The following is a 20,598-nucleotide window of genomic DNA, read 5'->3' on the forward strand; positions in this document are numbered from 1 at the left end:
GATGGCCAGCCTATGGCTAGGTCACCCATAATGGAATAAATGTATAGTTTTCAAGTTAAGTTTATTATTCTTCCATTCCCTCGTTACTACCTGGTGTATTTAAGCCCTGTGTTTTACTCTTTTGTTGCATCGCTACCCCACGTGTTGTGTGAGTATCTTCTTGAGTCTGGTTTCCATTGCTCCCAGTTCCTGGCTGCTAGAGTACCAGTGTTTAAGATCTTAGTTTCTCGCTTAGGTTATTTCTTCGTGGGTTCTTGAGTATCTGCACAGTGCAATAAAGCTGCCACTTTAAGTTCATCCTTCTGTGTCTGTGAGTCCTGTGTTTAGGTCCTCATCCTTGGTGGCGCTGTCACTTGGTGTTCGCTCTCTCTGCAGTAGAGTATCACTTCCTGTTCCTGCTCAAACACGGTGATGTTTTTGAGTAGCTTATCTGCTTAGCGATTTATTTAAAAAGTTTTAGATGCATTCTCTCTTCATAGCATAATCTTCACGTGCTTCGTCCGAAGCACACTTTCTGTGTACTCACTCCCTAATTTATAGCCAAAGTTTTCACTCACTGTGTCTTTACTGTTTCGCTAGCTTAACTTAGCTTGTAGCCAACTCGCTAGCAGCATGGCCTCTTCACCTGTCCCTCCTGCACTTTCCTACTCATTGTGTCAGATGTTTAATTACTCCTCGGCCTCCTTTAGCAGTAGTTATACTTGTAACAAACTTGCATATTTGCAGCTCTGGAGGCCAGGATTACTGAATTGGAGACTCGGCTTTGCACCCTTCATTCACCCATAGCTAGCCAGGCCCCTGTAGCTGGTGCAGCCGAATATAGCGTAGGCCCTGCTAGCTGTTCCCCGGCAGACCCCAAGCAGCTGGGGAAAGAGGGCGGCTGGGTGACGGTGAGGAGGAAGCATAGTCTTAAACAGAAGCCCCATGTACACCACCAACCTGTTCATGTGTCTAACCGTTTTTCCCCACTCGGCGACACAGCCGCCAGGGGTCAAACTCTATTAATTGGTGATTCTGTTCTCAGACATGTGAAGCTAGAGACACCGGCAACCATAGTCAATTGTCTTCCAGGGGCCAGAGCAGGGGCCATTGAGGGAAATTTAAAACTGCTGGCTAAGGGTAAACGTACAGGGAGTGCAGAATTATTAGGCAAATGAGTATTTTGTCCACATCATCCTCTTCATGCATGTTGTCTTACTCCAAGCTGTATAGGCTCGAAAGCCTACTACCAATTAAGCATATTAGGTGATGTGCATCTCTGTAATGAGAAGGGGTGTGGTCTAATGACATCAACACCCTATATCAGGTGTGCATAATTATTAGGCAACTTCCTTTCCTTTGGCAAAATGGGTCAAAAGAAGGACTTGACAGGCTCAGAAAAGTCAAAAATAGTGAGATATCTTGCAGAGGGATGCAGCAGTCTTAAAATTGCAAAGCTTCTGAAGCGTGATCATCGAACAATCAAGCGTTTCATTCAAAATAGTCCACAGGGTCGCAAGAAGCGTGTGGAAAAACCAAGGCGCAAAATAACTGCCCATGAACTGAGAAAAGTCAAGCGTGCAGCTGCCAAGATGCCACTTGCCACCAGTTTGGCCATATTTCAGAGCTGCAACATCACTGGAGTGCCCAAAAGCACAAGGTGTACAATACTCAGAGACATGGCCGAGGTAAGAAAGGCTGAAAGACGACCACCACTGAACAAGACACACAAGCTGAAACGTCAAGACTGGGCCAAGAAATATCTCAAGACTGATTTTTCTAAGGTTTTATGGACTGATGAAATGAGAGTGAGTCTTGATGGGCCAGATGGATGGGCCCGTGGCTGGATTGGTAAAGGGCAGAGAGCTCCAGTCCGACTCAGACGCCAGCAAGGTGGAGGTGGAGTACTGGTTTGGGCTGGTATCATCAAAGATGAGCTTGTGGGGCCTTTTCGGGTTGAGGATGGAGTCAAGCTCAACTCCCAGTCCTACTGCCAGTTTCTGGAAGACACCTTCTTCAAGCAGTGGTACAGGAAGAAGTCTGCATCCTTCAAGAAAAACATGATTTTCATGCAGGACAATGCTCCATCACACGCGTCCAAGTACTCCACAGCGTGGCTGGCAAGAAAGGGTATAAAAGAAGAAAAACTAGTGACATGGCCTCCTTGTTCACCTGATCTGAACCCCATTGAGAACCTGTGGTCCATCATCAAATGTGAGATTTACAAGGAGGGAAAACAGTACACCTCTCTGAACAGTGTCTGGGAGGCTGTGGTTGCTGCTGCACGCAATGTTGATGGTGAACAGATCAAAACACTGACAGAATCCATGGATGGCAGGCTTTTGAGTGTCCTTGCAAAGAAAGGTGGCTATATTGGTCGCTGATTTGTTTTTGTTTTGTTTTTGAATGTCAGAAATGTATATTTGTGAATGTGGTTTCACTGGTAAAAATAAATAATTGAAATGGGTATATATTTGTTTTTTGTTAAGTTGCCTAATAATTATGCACAGTAATAGTCACCTGCACACACAGATATCCCCCTAAAATAGCTAAAACTAAAAACAAACTAAAAACTACTTCCAAAAACATTTAGCTTTGATATTAATGAGTTTTTTGGGTTCATTGGAAACATGGTTGTTGTTCAATAATAAAATTATTCCTCAAAAATACAACTTGCCTAGTAATTCTGCACTCCCTGTAGACTCAGTAAAATCATAATTCACGTCGGCAGTAATGACACCCGGTTACGCCAATCAGAGGTCATTAAAATCAATATTGAATCGGTGTGTAACTTTGCCAAAACAGTGTCGGACTCTGTAGTTTTCTCTGGTCCCCTCCCCAATCAGACCAGGAGTAACATGTTTAGCCACATGTTCTCCTTAAATTGCTGGCTGTCTGAGTGGTGTCCAAAAAACGATGTGGGCTTCATAGATAATTGGCATACCTTCTGGAGAAAACCTGGTCTTGTTAGGAGAGACCGCATCCGTCCCACTTTGGATGGAGCAGCTCTCATTTCTAGAAATATGGACAAATTCATTAAACCCCCCAAAATATGACTATCGAGAGTTGGGACCAGGAAGCAGAGTTGCAGTCTTACACGCCTCTCTGCAGCTTCTCTCCTCCTGTTACCCCCCCAAAACCCCATCTCCATTGAGACTGTGTCAGCTCCCAAACAGACAAAAAACAAACTAAAAACCAGCAACAAACAACTTATGCATAAAGAATCACAAAGAAAGAACAATACAGTATCCACATCTGAACCAAAGAGTAAAACAGTAAAATGTGGATTATTAAATATTAGGTCTCTCTCCTCCAAGTCTCTGTTAGTACATGACTTAATAATTGATCAACAAATCGATTTACTTTGCCTTACAGAAAACTGGTTGCAGCAGGATGATTATATTAGTTTAAATGAATCAACACCCCAGAGTCATTCTAACTACCAGAAATCTCGAATCACAGGCTGAGGGGGCGGTGTGGCAGCAGTTTTTCACACCAGCCTATTAATCAACCAAAGACGAAGACAGACTAGTAATTCATTTGAAAGCCTGATGCTTAGCCTTGTCCACCCCAGCTGTAAAACTCAGAAACCAGTCTTACTTGTTATTATCTATCGTCCACCTGGGCCTTACACAGAGTTTCTCTCTGATTTCTCAGACTTTTTATCTGATTTAGTGCTCAGCTCAGATAAAATAATTATTGTGGATGATTTTAACATCCATGTAGATGCAAAAAATGACAGCCTCAACATGGCATTTAATCTGTTATTAGACTCAATTGGCTTCTCTCAAAATGTAAAAGAACCCACCCACCACTTTAATCACACTCTAGATCTTGTTTTAACATATGGCATAGAAACTGAACATTTAACAGTATTTCCTGAAAACCCTCTGCTGTCTGATCATTTCCTGATAACATTTACATTTACGATAATTGATTACACAGCAGTGGGGAGTAGACTTCATCACAGTAGATGTCTTTCTGAAAACGCTGTAACTAAGTTTAAGAATATAATCCACCCACTGTTAGCATCTTCAATGCTTTGTACCAACACAGAGCAGAGCAGCTACCTGAACGCTACTCCAACAGAGGTCGATCATCTTGTTAATAATTTTACCTCATCACTACGTACGACTCTGGATACTGTAGCTCCTGTGAAAACTAAGGCCTCAAATCAGAAGTACTTGACTCCGTGGTATAATTCTCAAACACGTAGCCTAAAGCAGATAACTCATAAGCTGGAGAGGAAATGGCGTGTCAGAAATTTAAAAGATCATCATTTAGCCTGGAGCAATAGTTTGTTGCTTTATAAGAAAGCCCTCCGCAAAGCCAGAACATCTTACTATTCATCACTGATTGAAGAAAATAAGAACAACCCTAGGTTTCTCTTCAGCACAGTAGCCAGGCTGACAAAAAGTCAGAGTACTGTTGAGCCAACCATCCCTTTAACGTTAACTAGTAATGACTTCCTGAACTTCTTCACAAATAAAATTTTAATCATTAGAGAAAAAATTACCAATAATCATCCCACAGATGTAACATTATCTACAGCTACTTTCAGTACCATTAATATTCATTTAGACTCTTTTTCTCAAAAATGATCTTTCTGAGTTAACTTCAATAATTACTTCCCCCAAACCATCAACGTGTCTTTTAGACGCCATTCCTACAAACTGCTCAAAGAAGTCCTGCCATTAATTAATGCTTCAATCTTAAATATGATCAACCTATCTCTAATAATCGGCTATGTACCACAGGCCTTCAAGCTGGCTGTAGTTAAACCTTTACTTAAAAAGCCATCTCTAGACCCAGCTGTCTTAGCTAATTATAGGCCAATCTCCAACCTTCCTTTCATATCAAAAATCCTTGAAAGAGTAGTTGTCAAACAGCTAACAGATCATCTGCAGAGGAATGGCTTATTTGAAGAGTTTCAGTCAGGTTTCAGGGCTCATCACAGCACAGAAACAGCTTTAGTTAAGGTTACAAATGATCTTCTTATGGCCTCTGACAGTGAACTCATCTCTGTGCTTGTCCTGCTTGACCTCAGTGCAGCGTTCGATACTGTTGACCATAGTATTCTTTCAGCACGATTAGAGCACGCTGTAGGTATTACAGGTACTGCGCTGCAGTGGTTTGTATCGTATCTATCTGATAGACTCCAATTTGTGCATGTAAATGCAGAGTCTTCTTCATACACTAAGGTCAATTATGGATGTTCCACAGGGTTCAGTGCTAGGACCAATTCTTTTTACATTATACATGCTTCCCTTAGGCAGCATCATTAGAAGACATAGTATACATTTTCACTGCTATGCTGATGACACCCAACTCTATCTGTCCATGAAGCCAGATAACATACACCAATTAGTTAAACTGCAGGAATGTCTTAAAGACATAAAGACCTGGATGGCCGCTAACTTTCTGCTTCTTAATTCAGATAAAACTGAGGTTATTGTACTCGGCCCTGAAAATCTTAGAAATAAGGTATCTAAGCAGGTTCTTACTCTGGATGGCATTACCTTGGCCTCCAGTAACAATGTGAAGAACCTTGGAGTCATTTTTGACCAATGGTAAATGGCCTGTATTGACCAAGACATGTCCTTCAACGCACATATTAAACAAATATGTAAGACTGCTTTCTTCCATTTGCGCAACATCTCTAAAATTAGAAATATCCTGTCTCAGAGTGATGCTGAAAAACTAGTTCATGCATTTATTACTTCTAGGCTGGACTACTGTAATTCATTATTATCAGGATGTCCTAAAACCTCCCTGAAAAGCCTCCAGTTGATCCAAAATGCTGCAGCAAGGGTACTGACAGGGACTAGAAAGAGAGAGCAGATTTCTCCTGTTTCGGCTTCCCTTCATTGGCTTCCTGTTAAATCCGGAATTGAATTCAAAATCCTGCTCCTCACATACAAGGTCTTAAATAATCAGGCCCCATCTTATCTTAATGACCTTGTGGTACCGTATCACCCTATTAGAGCACTTTGCTCTTGCAATGCAGGATTACTTGTTGTTCCTAGACTATTTAAAAGTAGAATGGGAGGGAGAGCCTTCAGTTTTCAGGCCCCTCTTCTGTGGAACCAGCTGCCAGTTTGGATTTGGGAGACAGACACTATCTGTACTTTCAAGATTAGGCTTAAAACTTTCCTTTTTTGCTAAAGCATATAGTTAGGGCTGGACCAGGTGACCCTGAATCCTCCCTTAGTTGTGCTGCAATAGACATAGGCTGCCAGGGGATTCCCATGATGCATTGAGTTTTTCCTTTCCAGTCACCTTTCTCACTCACTATGTGTTAATAGACCTCTCTGCATTGAATCATACCTGTTATTAATCTCTGTCTCTCTTCCACAGCATGTCTTTATCCTGTCTTCCTTCTCCCAACCGGTCGCAGCAGATGGCCCCGCCCCTCCCTGAGCCTGGTTCTGCCGGAGGTTTCTTCCTGTTAAAAGGGAGTTTTTCCTTCCCACTGTCGCCAAAGTGCTTGCTCATAAGGGGTCATATGATTGTTGGGTTTTTCTCTGTATCTATTATTGTACGATCTACTGTGCAATACGAAGCGCTTTAAGGCGACTGTTGTTGTGATTTGGCGCTATATAAATAAAATTGAATGAAATGATTATGGGTAATTTTTTCTCTAATGATTAAAATTTTATTTGTGAAGAAGTTCAGGAAGTCATTACTAGTTAACGTTAAAGGGATGGTTGGCTCAACAGTGCTCTGACTTTTTGTCAGCCTGGCTACAGTGCTGAAGAGAAACCTGGGGTTGTTCTTATTTTCTTCAATCAGTGACGAATAGAACATGTTCTAGCTTTACGGAGGGCTTTCTTATAAAGCATCAAAGTATTTCTCCAGGCTAAATGATGATCTTTTAAATTTCTGACACGCCATGTCATCTCCAGCTTAAGAGTTATCTGCTTTAGGCTACGTGTTTGAGAATTATACCACGGAGTCAAGTACTTCTGATTTGAGGCCTTATTTTTCACAGGAGCTACAGTATCCAAAGTCATATGTAGTGAGGAGGTAAAATTATTAACAAGATGATCGACCTCTGTTGGAGTAGCGTTCAGGTAGCTGCTCTGCTCTGTGGTGGTACAGAGCATTGAAGATGATAACAGTGGGTGGATTATATTCTTAAACTTAGTTACAGCGCTTTCAGAAAGACATCTACTGTGATGAAGTCTACTCCCCACTGCTGTGTAATCAATTATCGTAAATGTAAATGTTATCGGGAAATGATCAGACAGCAGAGGGTTTTCAGGAAATACTGTTAAATGTTCAGTTTCTATGCCATATGTTAAAACAAGATCTAGAGTGTGATTAAAGTGGTGGGTGGGTTCTTTTACATTTTGAGAGAAGCCAATTGAGTCTAATAACAGATTAAATGCCATGTTGAGGCTGTCATTTTTTGCATCTACATGGATGTTAAAATCATCCACAATAATTATTTTATCTGAGCTGAGCACTAAATCAGATAAAAAGTCTGAGAAATCAGACAGAAACTCTGTGTAAGGCCCAGGTGGACAATAGATGGTAACAAATAAGACTGGTTTCTGAGTTTTACAGCTGGGGTGGACAAGGCTAAGCATCAGGCTTTCAAATGAATTACTAGTCTGTCTTGGTCTTTGGTTGATTAATAGGCTGGTGTGAAAAACTGCTGCCACACCACCCCCTCAGCCTGTGATTCGAGATTTCTGGTAGTTAGAATGACTGGGGGGTGTTGATTCATTTAAACTAATATAATCATCCTGCTGAAACCAGGTTTCTGTAAGGCAAAGTAAATCGATTTGTTGATCAATTTGTTGTAAGAAGAAAGCATGGTATTTATACAGACAGTATGTCATGGTTGGCTGTGTGGCAGGCAGGCAAGCAGGAGTGGTCGACCCAAAATGCCGGACTCAGACTCGAGGGATGAACTCAAAATACTCAGCTTTATTTGCTGGCACGGGAAAACAAGCATACAAAGCAAACTAAACTAAACTGGGAAACAACATAAACTCACAGGAAACACAGGGAGAGCCACACAGCATGAGGGTGAACTGACGTTAACGACACGACAACAAGAACTAACTGACAGGGACTAAAATACACTGGCAGGCACATGAGGAAACGAGTAACAGGTGGGCACACAGCTGGGACTCATTAGGCTAGTAAGGACAAGGAAGTAAAACAGAATACACTAACATGAGACAAGACCTTCAAAGTAAAACAGGAACTCCACAGGCAGAATTCAGAGACAATACTAACACAGTACAGAGGGAACACAGAACAGGGACAGGAGGAACATGAGGGCAGAACTAAAACCTAAGAGCTAGAAATCACAACCCAGAAGGACAAGAAATCTAGAAAAGCAAAACAGAACCCAATAAACAATAATATAGAATCAAAACACTGGGCCACAGGCCCAGGACCGTGACACAATACTTGCTTTGAAGTAATCCCATGTGTGCATACAAGCAAGAATTATGAGAAATCCCAAGATGAAACTAAAACTAGAGGTGGGCAGTTCAATCAAAATATTGATGGTATTTATACTAATACTGGTGTTAGTATTGGCTCTATACTAGCTTGATAGGTTTGGTACTTTGCTTCTATCCGCTATGTTCAGCATGTAGCCCAGTGTGTTCAGTCAGTTGTAGGACTTTGAAGGGCTCAATAGGTTTACAGTAGCAAAAACCCTAGTGTAGTTCATCTGGTTCAGATCACTTATGTGGCCTGAATTGATTTCCTGTGCTACTAACAAAATTTAATTTAAAAAACCAAACAGGTTATGTTGCTTCCTATTGGCCTGCAGGGTGCAAGGCAGACTTTGCTTCCTGCTTCAGTGAAAACTTCTGCATACGTTGTGATCCAGGTAACTTCCTGTTCAGAGGCAAATGTTAACGTGCTTGTCCGAAGGGGCAGAAAACAATTCTGTGCGTATATAAAACAGGTCCACGGCTCCAAACAGTAGTAAAGGGACCTCTGGCTAATACTTTGGGTTCTGTGTCAGGCTCGAAGCCAAAAACTACCTTTACTTTGTTGTCTGGGTCAACTTTGCTATTGAGAGACAGAGAGAGGTGTTGAAAGGCTCCTCCGATAGAAGTTACTGTTTGATGAACACAGTGTACAGTCGAGTCTTAATAGCTTACTTACAACTGGGCTCATCAGGCACTCTTTTTGGCTGCAGTGGTTATTATTATATTTACATGCTTCCGTCTCCCGTATCTGGTCAGTGACAACTCGTACTTTCTTTAGGGCTATGCCTGTAACACTCTGCCTATTGCCTTCATATTAAATAATTTTTTGAATAATAATTTTTAAAAATATTTCTTCAAGTCATTATGCGGGCCCCAAGTAGAGTTGACATGGGCCGCGAGATTGAGACACAGGCATTAGAGCCTCTTAATGTGTGTTATGTTTGGGTTTCCACCGGTGTGGAATTAGCAAAAATAGAGAGGGCATAGCCTAACATACGAAACAGGAAAAGACCACTATGTAATCTATTTATTTCAACGAAATAACTGTATTCTGAATATCACCTTTTAAAACGATAACTGCAATGGAATACAGTTACTCATATTTTGTATTTTAAATACGTAATGCTGGTACATGTATTCCATCACTCCCCCAAACTGCCTCAGGCAAGTATGGGGCAAATCATACTTTCAGATTTGACAGCAGAATAATGATGAAAACTTTGCGTTTGTGCTTGTTAGCAGCTCAAAATGGCTGAGAAACACAAAAATGTTTAATGCATACAAAAGATACACCAGTGCTGTGGATTCCCTAAACACTTCAAGGTTCTCCACACACTGAGATAAGCCACAAAAGCAACACCAACCCCCAGCCCCCGTGGCTCTCCCTGGTAACAAAAGTGCCTCAAACATGACCCTAAGGATCTTCGATTATGCCAGTGGTTTTGATCCTAACGTTGCTGCTGATTGGTTTAGATTTACAGTTTGTTATTTTTTCATCCTGCGTCTCCATCTCATTCCTGTGCAATAATTTCACCGCTTTCCCACTGAAATGTTAACACAGATAATGAAGTTCAGAGAATTTGATTATATTTGCTATGTTATTTAGCAAATATAATCACCGGATGTAGCAACTGCATGAAAATGTAATAGAATTGCTGCCATTCTACCGCTGCAGGACATTTTCTGTGCCACTGATGAATTTTAAACTAATCCCTGGACATAATATTAAAACATGCACTTGTTGTATAGATGACATTTGACCTCACACAAAAGGAGAACCATGTTAATCCTTTTTGTAACATTTTTTTCCCAACATATTGTAACCCCTTAATGTCAAGTGTATTATATTTGAGACCTGATTTTTTTTAGGCTTCATCAATGTGATTTTTTTTTTTACCCTGGTAAACCTAAATAAAGACATTTTTAAGCCCAAAAAAGTTAGATGTAGCAAATATTATGCAAATTAAAAGGCATATATGCAAATTACTTTTTTAATATTTCTTTAAAAATGTTCAGTTTTCTAGAGTACGGGTTGCACCAAGCAAAACACACAGTAACTACAATGTCTAATTAAAAGTGGAAATTCTATACCTGAGCTGGACAAATCTATTTTTTTCAAGGTTTATTATTTGTTTTTCTTAAAACAAATAATAAACCAAACCAAAACTATGTACAGGTTTAATGAAGCCCTCTTTTACTGTGAAACACTCCTTTTATGTGCATGGTGTGCAGCCACACCAGATCTGCCTCATTTGCACATCTATGCAGAACATTTAAAAAGGAAATACATTGATGAACTTTCATAGTGCTATCACTTAGTTTGTTTTTCTTTACCCTTTCCAGCTTTTGTTTGTTTGTTTATTTACTATTAAATAATCTGTTATTTATGCTGTAAGGGCTGATTTATAGAACATTTCTATGCCAAAATGGTGGAAAAGTGATTCATTTCTTATGGTATCTTGTAATTGTTTGTTTGCTTGCTTGCTTGCTCCTTTAATGGAAATGTATGCACATTTGTGCGTTTTTACACAGAAGATACCTCATTTGTAGAGGTACAAAAAAAAAAGAAAAGAAAAGAAAATTTGTTAAAATAAAAGAACAAACAAACAGAAAAACTGTAATACAAAATACAAACAAACAAAACAGTTTTTTTTGTGACAGTTGAACACACCCATCAGGACATAATTTTCTACACACATTTACAAATGTATGTATTATATCTTCTTGCTGCTGTTTCCTGTACTGTACATATTATTTTTATGTCAGTCTTTTCACTTACTTTAAAAAAAAAATCTTTAACTTCATTTTTTATTATGTTATTTTAATATTGTTGAATGTAAAAAAAATTCTCTACATCAAATTATAAGATCTCCAGCATGGGCATGTTACTTGTACTTTGGAATGTCTGTCTGACATAAGAAGAGTGTATTTTTTAGGGTTTCTTCACTTCTGTGTAACCCTCTCCCCCCCCATGACTACTATTTTTATTTATGTATAATAATGTAATGTAAGTAACACTTAGTGCACAAACTAGTCTGTGCATTCAGAGCAGTGGAGGGAAACCCTGCCCTTCGAAAGCTTTGAAGAGTCCTGACACTTGGTAAGGTAAGAAGGTTTAATTTATCAATAAATATTCTGTAAGACATTAAATATGTTAAATATCCTGCATTTGTCTGACATTGAAGCTTTGACTAATGGCTGTGAGAGGCTTTGGAAGTTTTTCCATGTTAAAAAAATTGCTCACATTAGATCTATTTTTTTCCTTTTCCTTTCCTAACACTTTGTTAAGCAGTCCAATGGTCAGGAACACTCTTGATGGACTTCATATGGTCTCTGTTTCTAGACTAGGTGAAACTGTAAATCATTTGAAACCCTCAGTTAGTTTTGTGGTCTAGTTTCTGCTTTTTTCTGCTTAACCATTTTGCTCGTAGTCTCAAGTAGAGCTTCCAAAGATTGATTTTTTTTTTGTATTGTTGCATTGTTAACTTACATTGTGTACTATGCTTGCAGGTGCAAAGCACCTTCAGATAATACACTTGCATTTATGTAATGCTTTTCTAGTCTTATTATTGATTCAAAACACTTTCAACTACACATTTATGCAGGACTTCTATAAACTTCAACTACCTTACATCCGTGATCTGTTTAGAATCACCAGTGCACGAACATACATGTCTTCAGACTAAGGGAAGAAGCTGGAGTACCCAAAGAAAACTGTGTGAACTCCACACAGCTAAGCCCAAACCAGGATTTAAGCCAACTGTGAGGCAACAGTGCCTCTTGAAGAGATTTGGGACAGGAGTGATGGGAACACATATAGTTTTACCTTTATTACCACTATCCCATTAATAATGCACACAGATATGACATTTTCCTTGATTTGACCTACACTGGTGGATTTAAAGCTAATTTCAGTCGGGACAGGTCAAATTTGATTGGAGCAGTCTCAGTGTACAGATATGTGTAGCACATAAATTTAAAAAAAATTCTTTTTTATGTTTTAGGGATCACCTTAGGAAACGTCATCCAATTTCAAAATAAAAGACTTAATATTTATTCATTTAGTCACATGTAAAAAGTGACCTAAATAGCATCCAAGTCTGTGTCAAAAGTCTCAAGCAGACACAGCTCCACCCTGCGGCTGCCTGAAGACTTTACAGTGATCCAACGGTTCTTCGGTTAGACGGCTTTTATTTTGAAACAAACCGCGTACGGGAAGTCGGAGGGAAAAATCAGCTGGACTCCGCGGAAATCACCAACAGGAGTATTTTCCTTTTATTTAGCTAGCTAACCATCTGTCAACTCCCATTTCTCCCTCCCTTCTTTGTTGCTGTCAAACCGCCACACTGGCGATGTCGGAGTCGTACGGTAAGAAAGCACTTTTGACCGGCGGCCACCGTTATCATCCTCCCGTAGCCTCAGAGATGGGATGGGGCAGGTGTGCCCAGAGAGCTTTTTCTCATCGTAAACAGATAGCTGACAGGCTAACCGAGCCGCCGCTGAAGGCTGCTGGCCTTAAAAGTTGCCTCGTCAGCGTAAGGAAACCCACAAAGGCTGTACAGCAGAGTTTAGTGTCGCCGTGTGCAAAAAATGTACCCCCGGCACAAGGTTACAAAGCTCCCCGGAGGGTATCGAAAAAGACAGGGGAAGCTGACACCTGGCTGGGGCTTGGTGCAGCTGTAATATCTGACTAAGCTGCAACATTACAGCCACATATGAGGCATTGTTTTCTTAGCTTGACCATTTCACACCAAAATAATGATTATTTTGCTAGTTTAGTGGTTTAATAGTGGATGAATTCCTCCGTTGCACAGAACAGCTGATTGTAGTTTTTGTTTGCCTACATCAAAGCCTCCAGAATATTTTTTTTTTTGGGGGGGGGGCTTAATTGTTTGTTTGTTTTTTATTAGGATAATACCTATATCAATATTTGAAAGCTATAACATCAAGCAAGAAAAGCCAGGCGCTGTTTGTTGTTAAACATCAGTTTATTATGGCCAAAGCATCACAGTATTGTGCAGCATATGCTTGAGCCTGACTGATAAATGGAGTTTGGGAGCCGGTGTGCACAGTTTGTCACACTTATATATCTGAAACCCATTTGGAACACCTGCCAAGAAAATTAAAGACAAAAATCAAATTTCTAGTTTAGTCTGTGCTGGACTGTGGTGATGTGGTGATATGATTTGTCTGCATCTTGATTTTGCATTGTACTTTATCGCAGGTGATTCTTTTCGGTCTTGTATGAAAAAATGTACTAGTCCTCTTAAGCTATAATAATACTACAGGAGTATATGGTGGTAAATAAGGGTGTTTGCAAGGCTACTGCAGAGATTACTGGATTTACTAGACTTCACAACAGTGACGGTAACTCTCACCACTCAAGTGGGGGAAAACTAAATTTAAATGAGCTATAAAATATATGAAGCTACAGTCTCTAATTTCTCTAGAATATTTTGAAAGGTCATGTTTACGGAACTTGAACCACACCCTCATTTGTTTATATTTTGCAAGGAAAATAAGAAATAGGTGCAGCACTTTCTTTGAAACATGCAAAAATATATGGAAATACAGAATATAAGGCAAAAACAGAGTTTGTAATGAGTGTGAAAGTCAGGATTTGGTATGATTTGGTATTCTTCAGCACAGCCTGAGCTCTGTTAGACAGTTTTTTGTAATTTCTTTAAGTAGCCTTCAGGAATAGTTCTCTGGGCTTCTAAAAGGACATTCAAAGCTCTTCTTTGGATTTTGACTGCCTTTATTTCTGATTTCTATCAGGATGATCCCAAACTGCCACTGATTTTCAGTCCAGTTCTTGTGTAATTTGGCATACCTCAACCTTTTCTCCCTGTTTCCTTTCCTTAAGAACAACTGAGTTTGTAGATGGATCAACTGAAGGATGAGTTTTATCTCTCAGGTCAAGTTATTACAGTTCACTAAAACTAAACTAAAAAATAAAACTGTGTTTTTTAAAGATGGACTAACTGAGGTGACATTGACTAATTAAACTAAACTAGTTTAGTTTGTTGTCACATGTAGCTTTATTAGGCCTTGGTACATTTGGTTATTGAGGCTTGGAATGACTGTGAGATGACTGTGAGCTAACTGCCTGTGTTTGTATTATAATATCTGTTCTGAACCTCTGAAAAGCACAACCCAGATTACAATAAATAAGAAAGTTGGTACTGAAGCTAAACACTAAAATGAAACGAGCAAACTCACTGTGGAAGTGAAACTAAATTGACAAGAAAAACGAGCTGGAAAATACCAAACTAAGACTACAGTAACTGAGCTTTTCCCACATTTTTGTTGTAATTTCCTGTCGTGTTAGCTAGCGTCTATATGAGCAACTAGTTTCATATAGTCTGATAATAATAGCCCAACTGATGTAATGTGTGTCTTTGCTTTTCCTTTGCAGATTTCCTGTTTAAATTCCTGGTGATTGGGAATGCTGGAACGGGGAAATCGTGTCTTCTGCACCAGTTCATAGAGAAGAGGTGTAAGTCTGAAAGACGCAGCACGCTCCTGACTGTTTACTGTAAATTACAGCACTACATTAGGGAATTTCTTCAGGCAAATTAGACAGTAAATATGCCAGTAATTTCCACATGTTAAAGATTCCTAGGATGGAAATCAAGTTTTCAACCTTTTAAGTCCATATTTAATGAGTGAAATAAGCTGTCAAATCCATGGATATGACTGCATTCTTAATCCATGGATTTAACTGTGTGCATTTATACTTGCATTCTGAGTTTTATAGGCAAAACTAAGAAATCCTGTTAACTTTGGGTTAAAGCTAAGCTTCTCAGAGCTGGCAAGCTGGAAAGGGGGTTGTGTTAGATAAGAAATGCATTTACATTTCTAATATTGTTGAGGATGATGCACTGTAATGACAAAACTATTTGCTCGTCCGCCTTCACACTCATATGAACTTGAGTCTCATCCCATTCTTAATCCATTGCGTTTAATATGTCAGCCCACCCTTTGCAGCTATAACAGCTCCAGATCTTCTGGGAAGTCTTTCCACAAGGTTTAGGTGTGTGTTCATGGGAATTTCTGATCACTCTTCCAGAAGTGCATTTGTGAAGTCAGACACTTATGTGGTTTGAGGAGGCTTGGCTTGCAGTCTCTGCTCTAATTCATCCTAAAGGTGCTGTGTCGGGTTGAGGTCAGGACTCTACAGGCCAGTCAAATGCTTCCATGCCAAACTCACTCATCTATGTATTTATGGACTTTACTGTGTAAGTAAACATACGCAGTCATGTTGGAGCAGGACGGGGCTATCCTTAAACTGTTTCCACAAAATAGGGATCATGAAATGGACCAAAGTGTCTTGATATGCTGAAGCATTAAGAGTTTGCAGTCAGACAAGTGCTGTTATCCTGGCAACCACCAAACTCAGACTTGTCCACTGCTCTAGTGTCCAGTGGCGGTGTGCCCTTTACACCACTGCAACCGACGCTTTAAGTTGTGTTTGGTGATGTGTCGCTTGAATGCAGCTGTGTGTCCATGAAGCGATCTATGCACTGTTCGTGAGCTGATCTAAAGGCCACATGTAGTTTGGAGGTCTGCAGTGATTGACAAAATTGACTTTTTTTTTTCTAGACACTGTGTGTCTGAGTTGTTGTTGTTTTTAAATGCTTCCACTTTGTTATAATACAACTAACAGCTGACTGTGTAAAATTTAGTAGTGAGAAAATTTCAGACTGGACCTGTTGGGCAGGTGGCATCCTATCACGGTACCATGCTGGAATTAAGTGAGCTCCTGAGATCAACCCATTTTTACAAATGTGTGTAAAAGTAGTCTGCAGGGATAGGTGCTTGATATTTATACACCAGTGGGATTTGAAATGACTGGAACACCTACATTCAATGATTTTGATGGGGGAGTGAATGCTATTGGCAAAATAGTGTATGTGAAATTTGCCAGTTTAAGCCAATCTGATATATCGACATGTGGTCAATTTCCCCTTGTTTTTCTTCAGAATGACTTTCCAGTTCAAACACGTAGAGCTCAAATACTCCAGTGTTAACTTGCCATTGTGTAAAGTAGAGCAGTGTTAGTGTGTGAGCAGAGTCAGAGGTGAACTGATTTGCTGGAACTGCACACCAACAGGGGAGGAGTGGGTGTCAGTAGAGATCGGAATGAAATTTCATATTCACAGATGCGAAAGGAGGCAAAAGTGTGAGTGACATCAAGCTACATCAAATTTTACACCAGGTTGAACCACATTTTAAGGCATGAAGGGATACATTTATGAAAAAACAACTTCTAAATGTGTGATTTTTATGATTGGTTCTGTTTTTTAAGGGTGAAACCAAAACCTACAACCAGACTTCAGCAGAAAAACTTCAAAGAAAATCATTGTCTCATCCATACATTCTGAAATTGACTTCTTTTTCATTGACGTGCAGAAGCAACAGTTGTTTTCCTTACAGCCACACAGTGATAATCATATCATCACTATTAATCCCACTTATTTAATAATATTAATGCATTTACATGCTTTATTTATTTATTTTTTTCTAGTCAAGGATGAATCTAACCACACAATCGGAGTCGAGTTTGGCTCTAAGATCATCAGCGTGGTCAACAAAATGGTCAAGCTTCAGATTTGGGACACCGCAGGACAAGAGAGGTTCAGGTAGGAAAAAAGCCCAACGTGAATATGCACTTTGCACACAAGTCATCTCTGTTATGCTGCAGACATTCAGCTAACAGTACTATAGCTTAAAGACCAGAGTAACAGACACAGGAGTTTTGGAAGGTAACGGAGAGCTGAAAAAGCAGCAGTTATTAAACTCGGCTGCCTAATTGATGTCATGAGTAAAACAGTCACAGTTGTAGTTTTGTTGCTTCTGATTATTTTATTTATTCCATTTTCTGCTATAGCTGCTATAACAATTTAAGGAGAATCTGGTAAAGATATTTTCCAGAATTGCCTTTTTTTTGAGGTAGCACATGCCAGGAATTGGTTCTGTTGTTTTGTCCTGGCTGAATGCAGCTGTCTGAACAGAGGGTGCACTGAGCAGCAAACATGACACCCACTCACTAGTGATGCATGCCCCAGACGGTTAGGTCTGTCTGTGCATTGCCACAATCCAGTTCACGTGGACTATGGAGCTAGCAAGTTAAAGACCAACCTGATTAGACTGCAGCAGACATTTGCATCCTTATGTAGGTCTCTACAAAGTTCAGAAGTTAAATGGTTTTCACACATGCATTGATGTTTTTTCTTTTCTTCAGGGGGAATGTATTGTATACTTCCTGATTGTTCTCAATGTATGTCTACTAATCTGTGTGAGTCTGTGTGTTAGGTCTGTGACCAGGAGCTACTACAGAGGAGCAGCAGGAGCCCTGCTGGTCTATGACATCACCAGGTATCACACAATGTGATGCTAGGCTTTTCACATTTCTCTGATTTGTTCCTCTTCCTCTCCTCTCTCCACCCTCTTGCCTAAGACTAAGAGGAATCGAGGGTGCACAAACTGAGAAATATGATAGGCTCTATGTTTCAAGCCTCTAATTTATTTTTTTCTAATTAGCTCCCACATCTATTCCAAACTGTAACATGTCATTACCTGCCATCCTTTTTATTATTATTTTTTTGTTGCAGTCGAGAGACGTACAACGCTCTGACCACATGGCTGAGTGACGCGAGGATGCTGGCGAGTCAGAACATCGTCATAATCCTGTGTGGGAACAAGAAGGACCTGGATGCTGACAGGGAGGTCACCTTTCTGGAGGCTTCCCGCTTCGCTCAGGAGAACGGTAAGACCAGCAGCTGATTATTGGGAAGGATCCCTGTTGTTGTTAGATGTGTAGACTGTCAACTTCAAAGAATTATTGAATTGTTATTTATTATAATGTGTTTTATTATAATGTGTTCACTGACGTAACAGAACTGATGTTCCTGGAGACCAGCGCTCTAACAGGGGAGAATGTCGAAGAGGCCTTTGTCCAGTGTGCTCGGAAAATCCTCAACAAGATAGAGTCAGGTGTGAGCTGTAGTCCACACCCTTACCTGTGTGAACCCCAACGCTTATTCTGTCAATCCATAGGATTCTGTATATCTCTTAACACCACTACCTCAGTCAGAAACAAAATATTTTTACATCATTTAGAAGCCCAGACAGCTAACCCATTAACTAACTGGCCTACAGCATTGTTCCAGGAAGTGTCAAACTTTAACAAAAGGCTTTAGCAAAGGGACAAACTCAGTGTACTTATATAGATGATTAAATCCTTTTCTTAACTGTCAGTAAACTAAACACAATAGGTGTATGTTGGTGATCTCGCTGACTGTTAACTCATGTGATCTCTTGTGTTTCAGGGGAGCTGGATCCAGAAAGGATGGGCTCAGGTATCCAATACGGCGACGCTGCTTTACGACAGCTTCGCTCTCCTCGTCGTGCTCAGCCACAGGGCACCCAGGAATGCGGCTGCTAGTGGACGTGTCCTGTAACACATACAGACAAGGTGAGGGGGTCCTGAGTCTGTACTGTCTACACAGCATTAAAAAGAAAAGGTTTCTGAGGGCTTTCAAATAAGGAGAACCTGTGTTTAGAAGCTGAAATTATGCCTTCTGCTCTCTGCACTGTCTCTCAGATGTGCAGACTCAGTCATTCTATATTTAGTCAGTGCCCATTTTTTGCTTCTGCGCACTTGATCCACCCTTCATTTGAAAGGAAGCCTTCATTATGATTGTCCAAGACAGTAATCATGAAGGCACTAATCATTAAATAGTGTCATAAAGTAAAAGGTGGATGCTGTTCCATTATTGTATGTTATTGCCTACATATTACACGATAAGATGAACTTAGAAATTCTGGTGTCCATAACTATTTGCACCATACTTTGGCTGCACTGATGCCTGATCACTAATAGAAAGTCGTTACTCCACAATTCCATCTGTGATATTTACAATAGCTTGATTAACAGTGATGATCTCATCTATGACTCTCAAATAAGTGGAAATATTTAATGATTCAAGGTTTTTTTTAGAAATTCTCATTCCAGCACATGTATTCCCATCAGGTGAAATTACATTTTTAATTTTTTCAGGCCAATGAGGATAAAACACATCAAGAGCAACAGAAACAAGTGCGAGAAGTATATTTACAGTGTAAAATAAATAAGAAATTACAAGTCTGTTTCCAAGTGTCAGTGTTGTGCGGTGAGTTGTATGCGGTGGATTGTAGCTGAAGATCACCAGAGTTGAAGAGACTCCAGGGAGAAACGATCACTGAGTCTAGTGGTTCTGCTCTGCTGGGTCTTTAAAGACACAGGAGACTCTTTTTGTAGAACTGCTGGTGTTTTAAGATGAGTCAAAAAATAATTTGAGAAAATAACCTCAATTCAATTTTCACTTAATGATTTTTGGCAGATTCAAATTTTTGTAATAGCTAGTTGGTCAAAGCTCTGCAATTCTTTCTTGCTTCATAATGATGAGAGATGATTAAGATAACCTTTATTAACTTTTATTAGTCCCACACATGGGAAATTTGTTAATTACTGGGTGGACAGCCTGATGTTGATAAGCTTTTGTGTATTCCTGCAACATCTGTCGGTTTTATGTGCAGGTTTGTGAAGACCAGGAGAAAAGCAGCCATGTGAGACCCGATAACGTGGGCTTCAGATCGCTACGCTGGTGACTTCTCCCTGACCTTTGACCCCAACCTTTGCACGGACCCCTCAGAACCTTGTTGCCATGCAGATAGCTCAAAAGACTTCCCTGTCCCACCCCCTCCCAGAACTTAAAGATCTCCAAGGTAACCAGAGATCAGCCAACAGTCTGCTCTTCTATTGGACCAAACTGTCCCTCCAATCAAGACCACCCTCAACACTTCTCTCGTCCACACACCTGCCAACACAGATTACCACATTTTAGATTTCCCACTTGCTCCAGTTGACCCTCCAGCTACTTAAACAGACAAACTAAATACAGATTTTTGGAGCAAGCTGCACAGACCTTTAGATTGAGCTAAACTAACTGCCCCCTGGCTCCAGCTTGATACTTAGTGCACTGACACGTGGTCTTGATTTTCTCAGAAAAAGAAATTTCTCATCTTGTGGAAATATTCCTTCGACCACATGCTAATTTAAGTCCCTTCCCTTCCACGGGTCTTCTGCTTCTCTTGCTCTAATTATCTGCTA

At 40.1% G+C, this 20,598-nt stretch overlaps 1 protein-coding gene across 3 annotated transcripts; it reads left to right on the top strand.

The window, feature by feature from the left end:
* Window positions 1-12,635: 12,635 nt before the first annotated feature.
* On the top strand, window positions 12,636-20,379 carry rab4a (RAB4a, member RAS oncogene family). Of its 3 annotated transcripts, none has more exons than XM_003454518.5 (8): window positions 12,637-12,809; window positions 14,860-14,940; window positions 16,972-17,086; window positions 17,760-17,822; window positions 18,059-18,213; window positions 18,345-18,440; window positions 18,776-18,921; window positions 19,507-19,958. In XM_003454518.5, exons 1-7 carry the CDS (start codon window positions 12,794-12,796, stop codon window positions 18,889-18,891), a joined length of 642 nt encoding a protein of 213 aa, XP_003454566.1. In that variant the 5' UTR covers window positions 12,637-12,793; the 3' UTR covers window positions 18,892-18,921; window positions 19,507-19,958. The 3 variants fall into 3 exon arrangements, with proteins under 3 accessions (XP_019215086.1, XP_003454566.1, XP_013132507.1); XM_013277053.3 differs by lacking the exon at window positions 19,507-19,958 and adding an exon at window positions 20,025-20,379 and having other exon boundaries at window positions 12,638-12,809; XM_019359541.2 differs by lacking the exons at window positions 18,345-18,440; window positions 19,507-19,958 and adding an exon at window positions 20,025-20,379 and having other exon boundaries at window positions 12,636-12,809.
* The last annotated feature ends 219 nt before the right edge of the window (window positions 20,380-20,598 follow it).

The sequence above is a fragment of the Oreochromis niloticus genome, linkage group LG1, assembly GCF_001858045.2.
Source record: "Oreochromis niloticus isolate F11D_XX linkage group LG1, O_niloticus_UMD_NMBU, whole genome shotgun sequence".
Lineage (NCBI taxonomy): Eukaryota > Metazoa > Chordata > Actinopteri > Cichliformes > Cichlidae > Oreochromis > Oreochromis niloticus.

Coding starts and splice junctions, on each gene's coding strand:
- rab4a (XM_003454518.5), top strand. Junction 17,087..17,759: donor GCAGGACAAGAGAGGTTCAG/GTAGGAAAAAAG, acceptor TCTGTGTGTTAG/GTCTGTGACCAGGAGCTACT. Junction 17,823..18,058: donor CTGGTCTATGACATCACCAG/GTATCACACAAT, acceptor TTTTTGTTGCAG/TCGAGAGACGTACAACGCTC.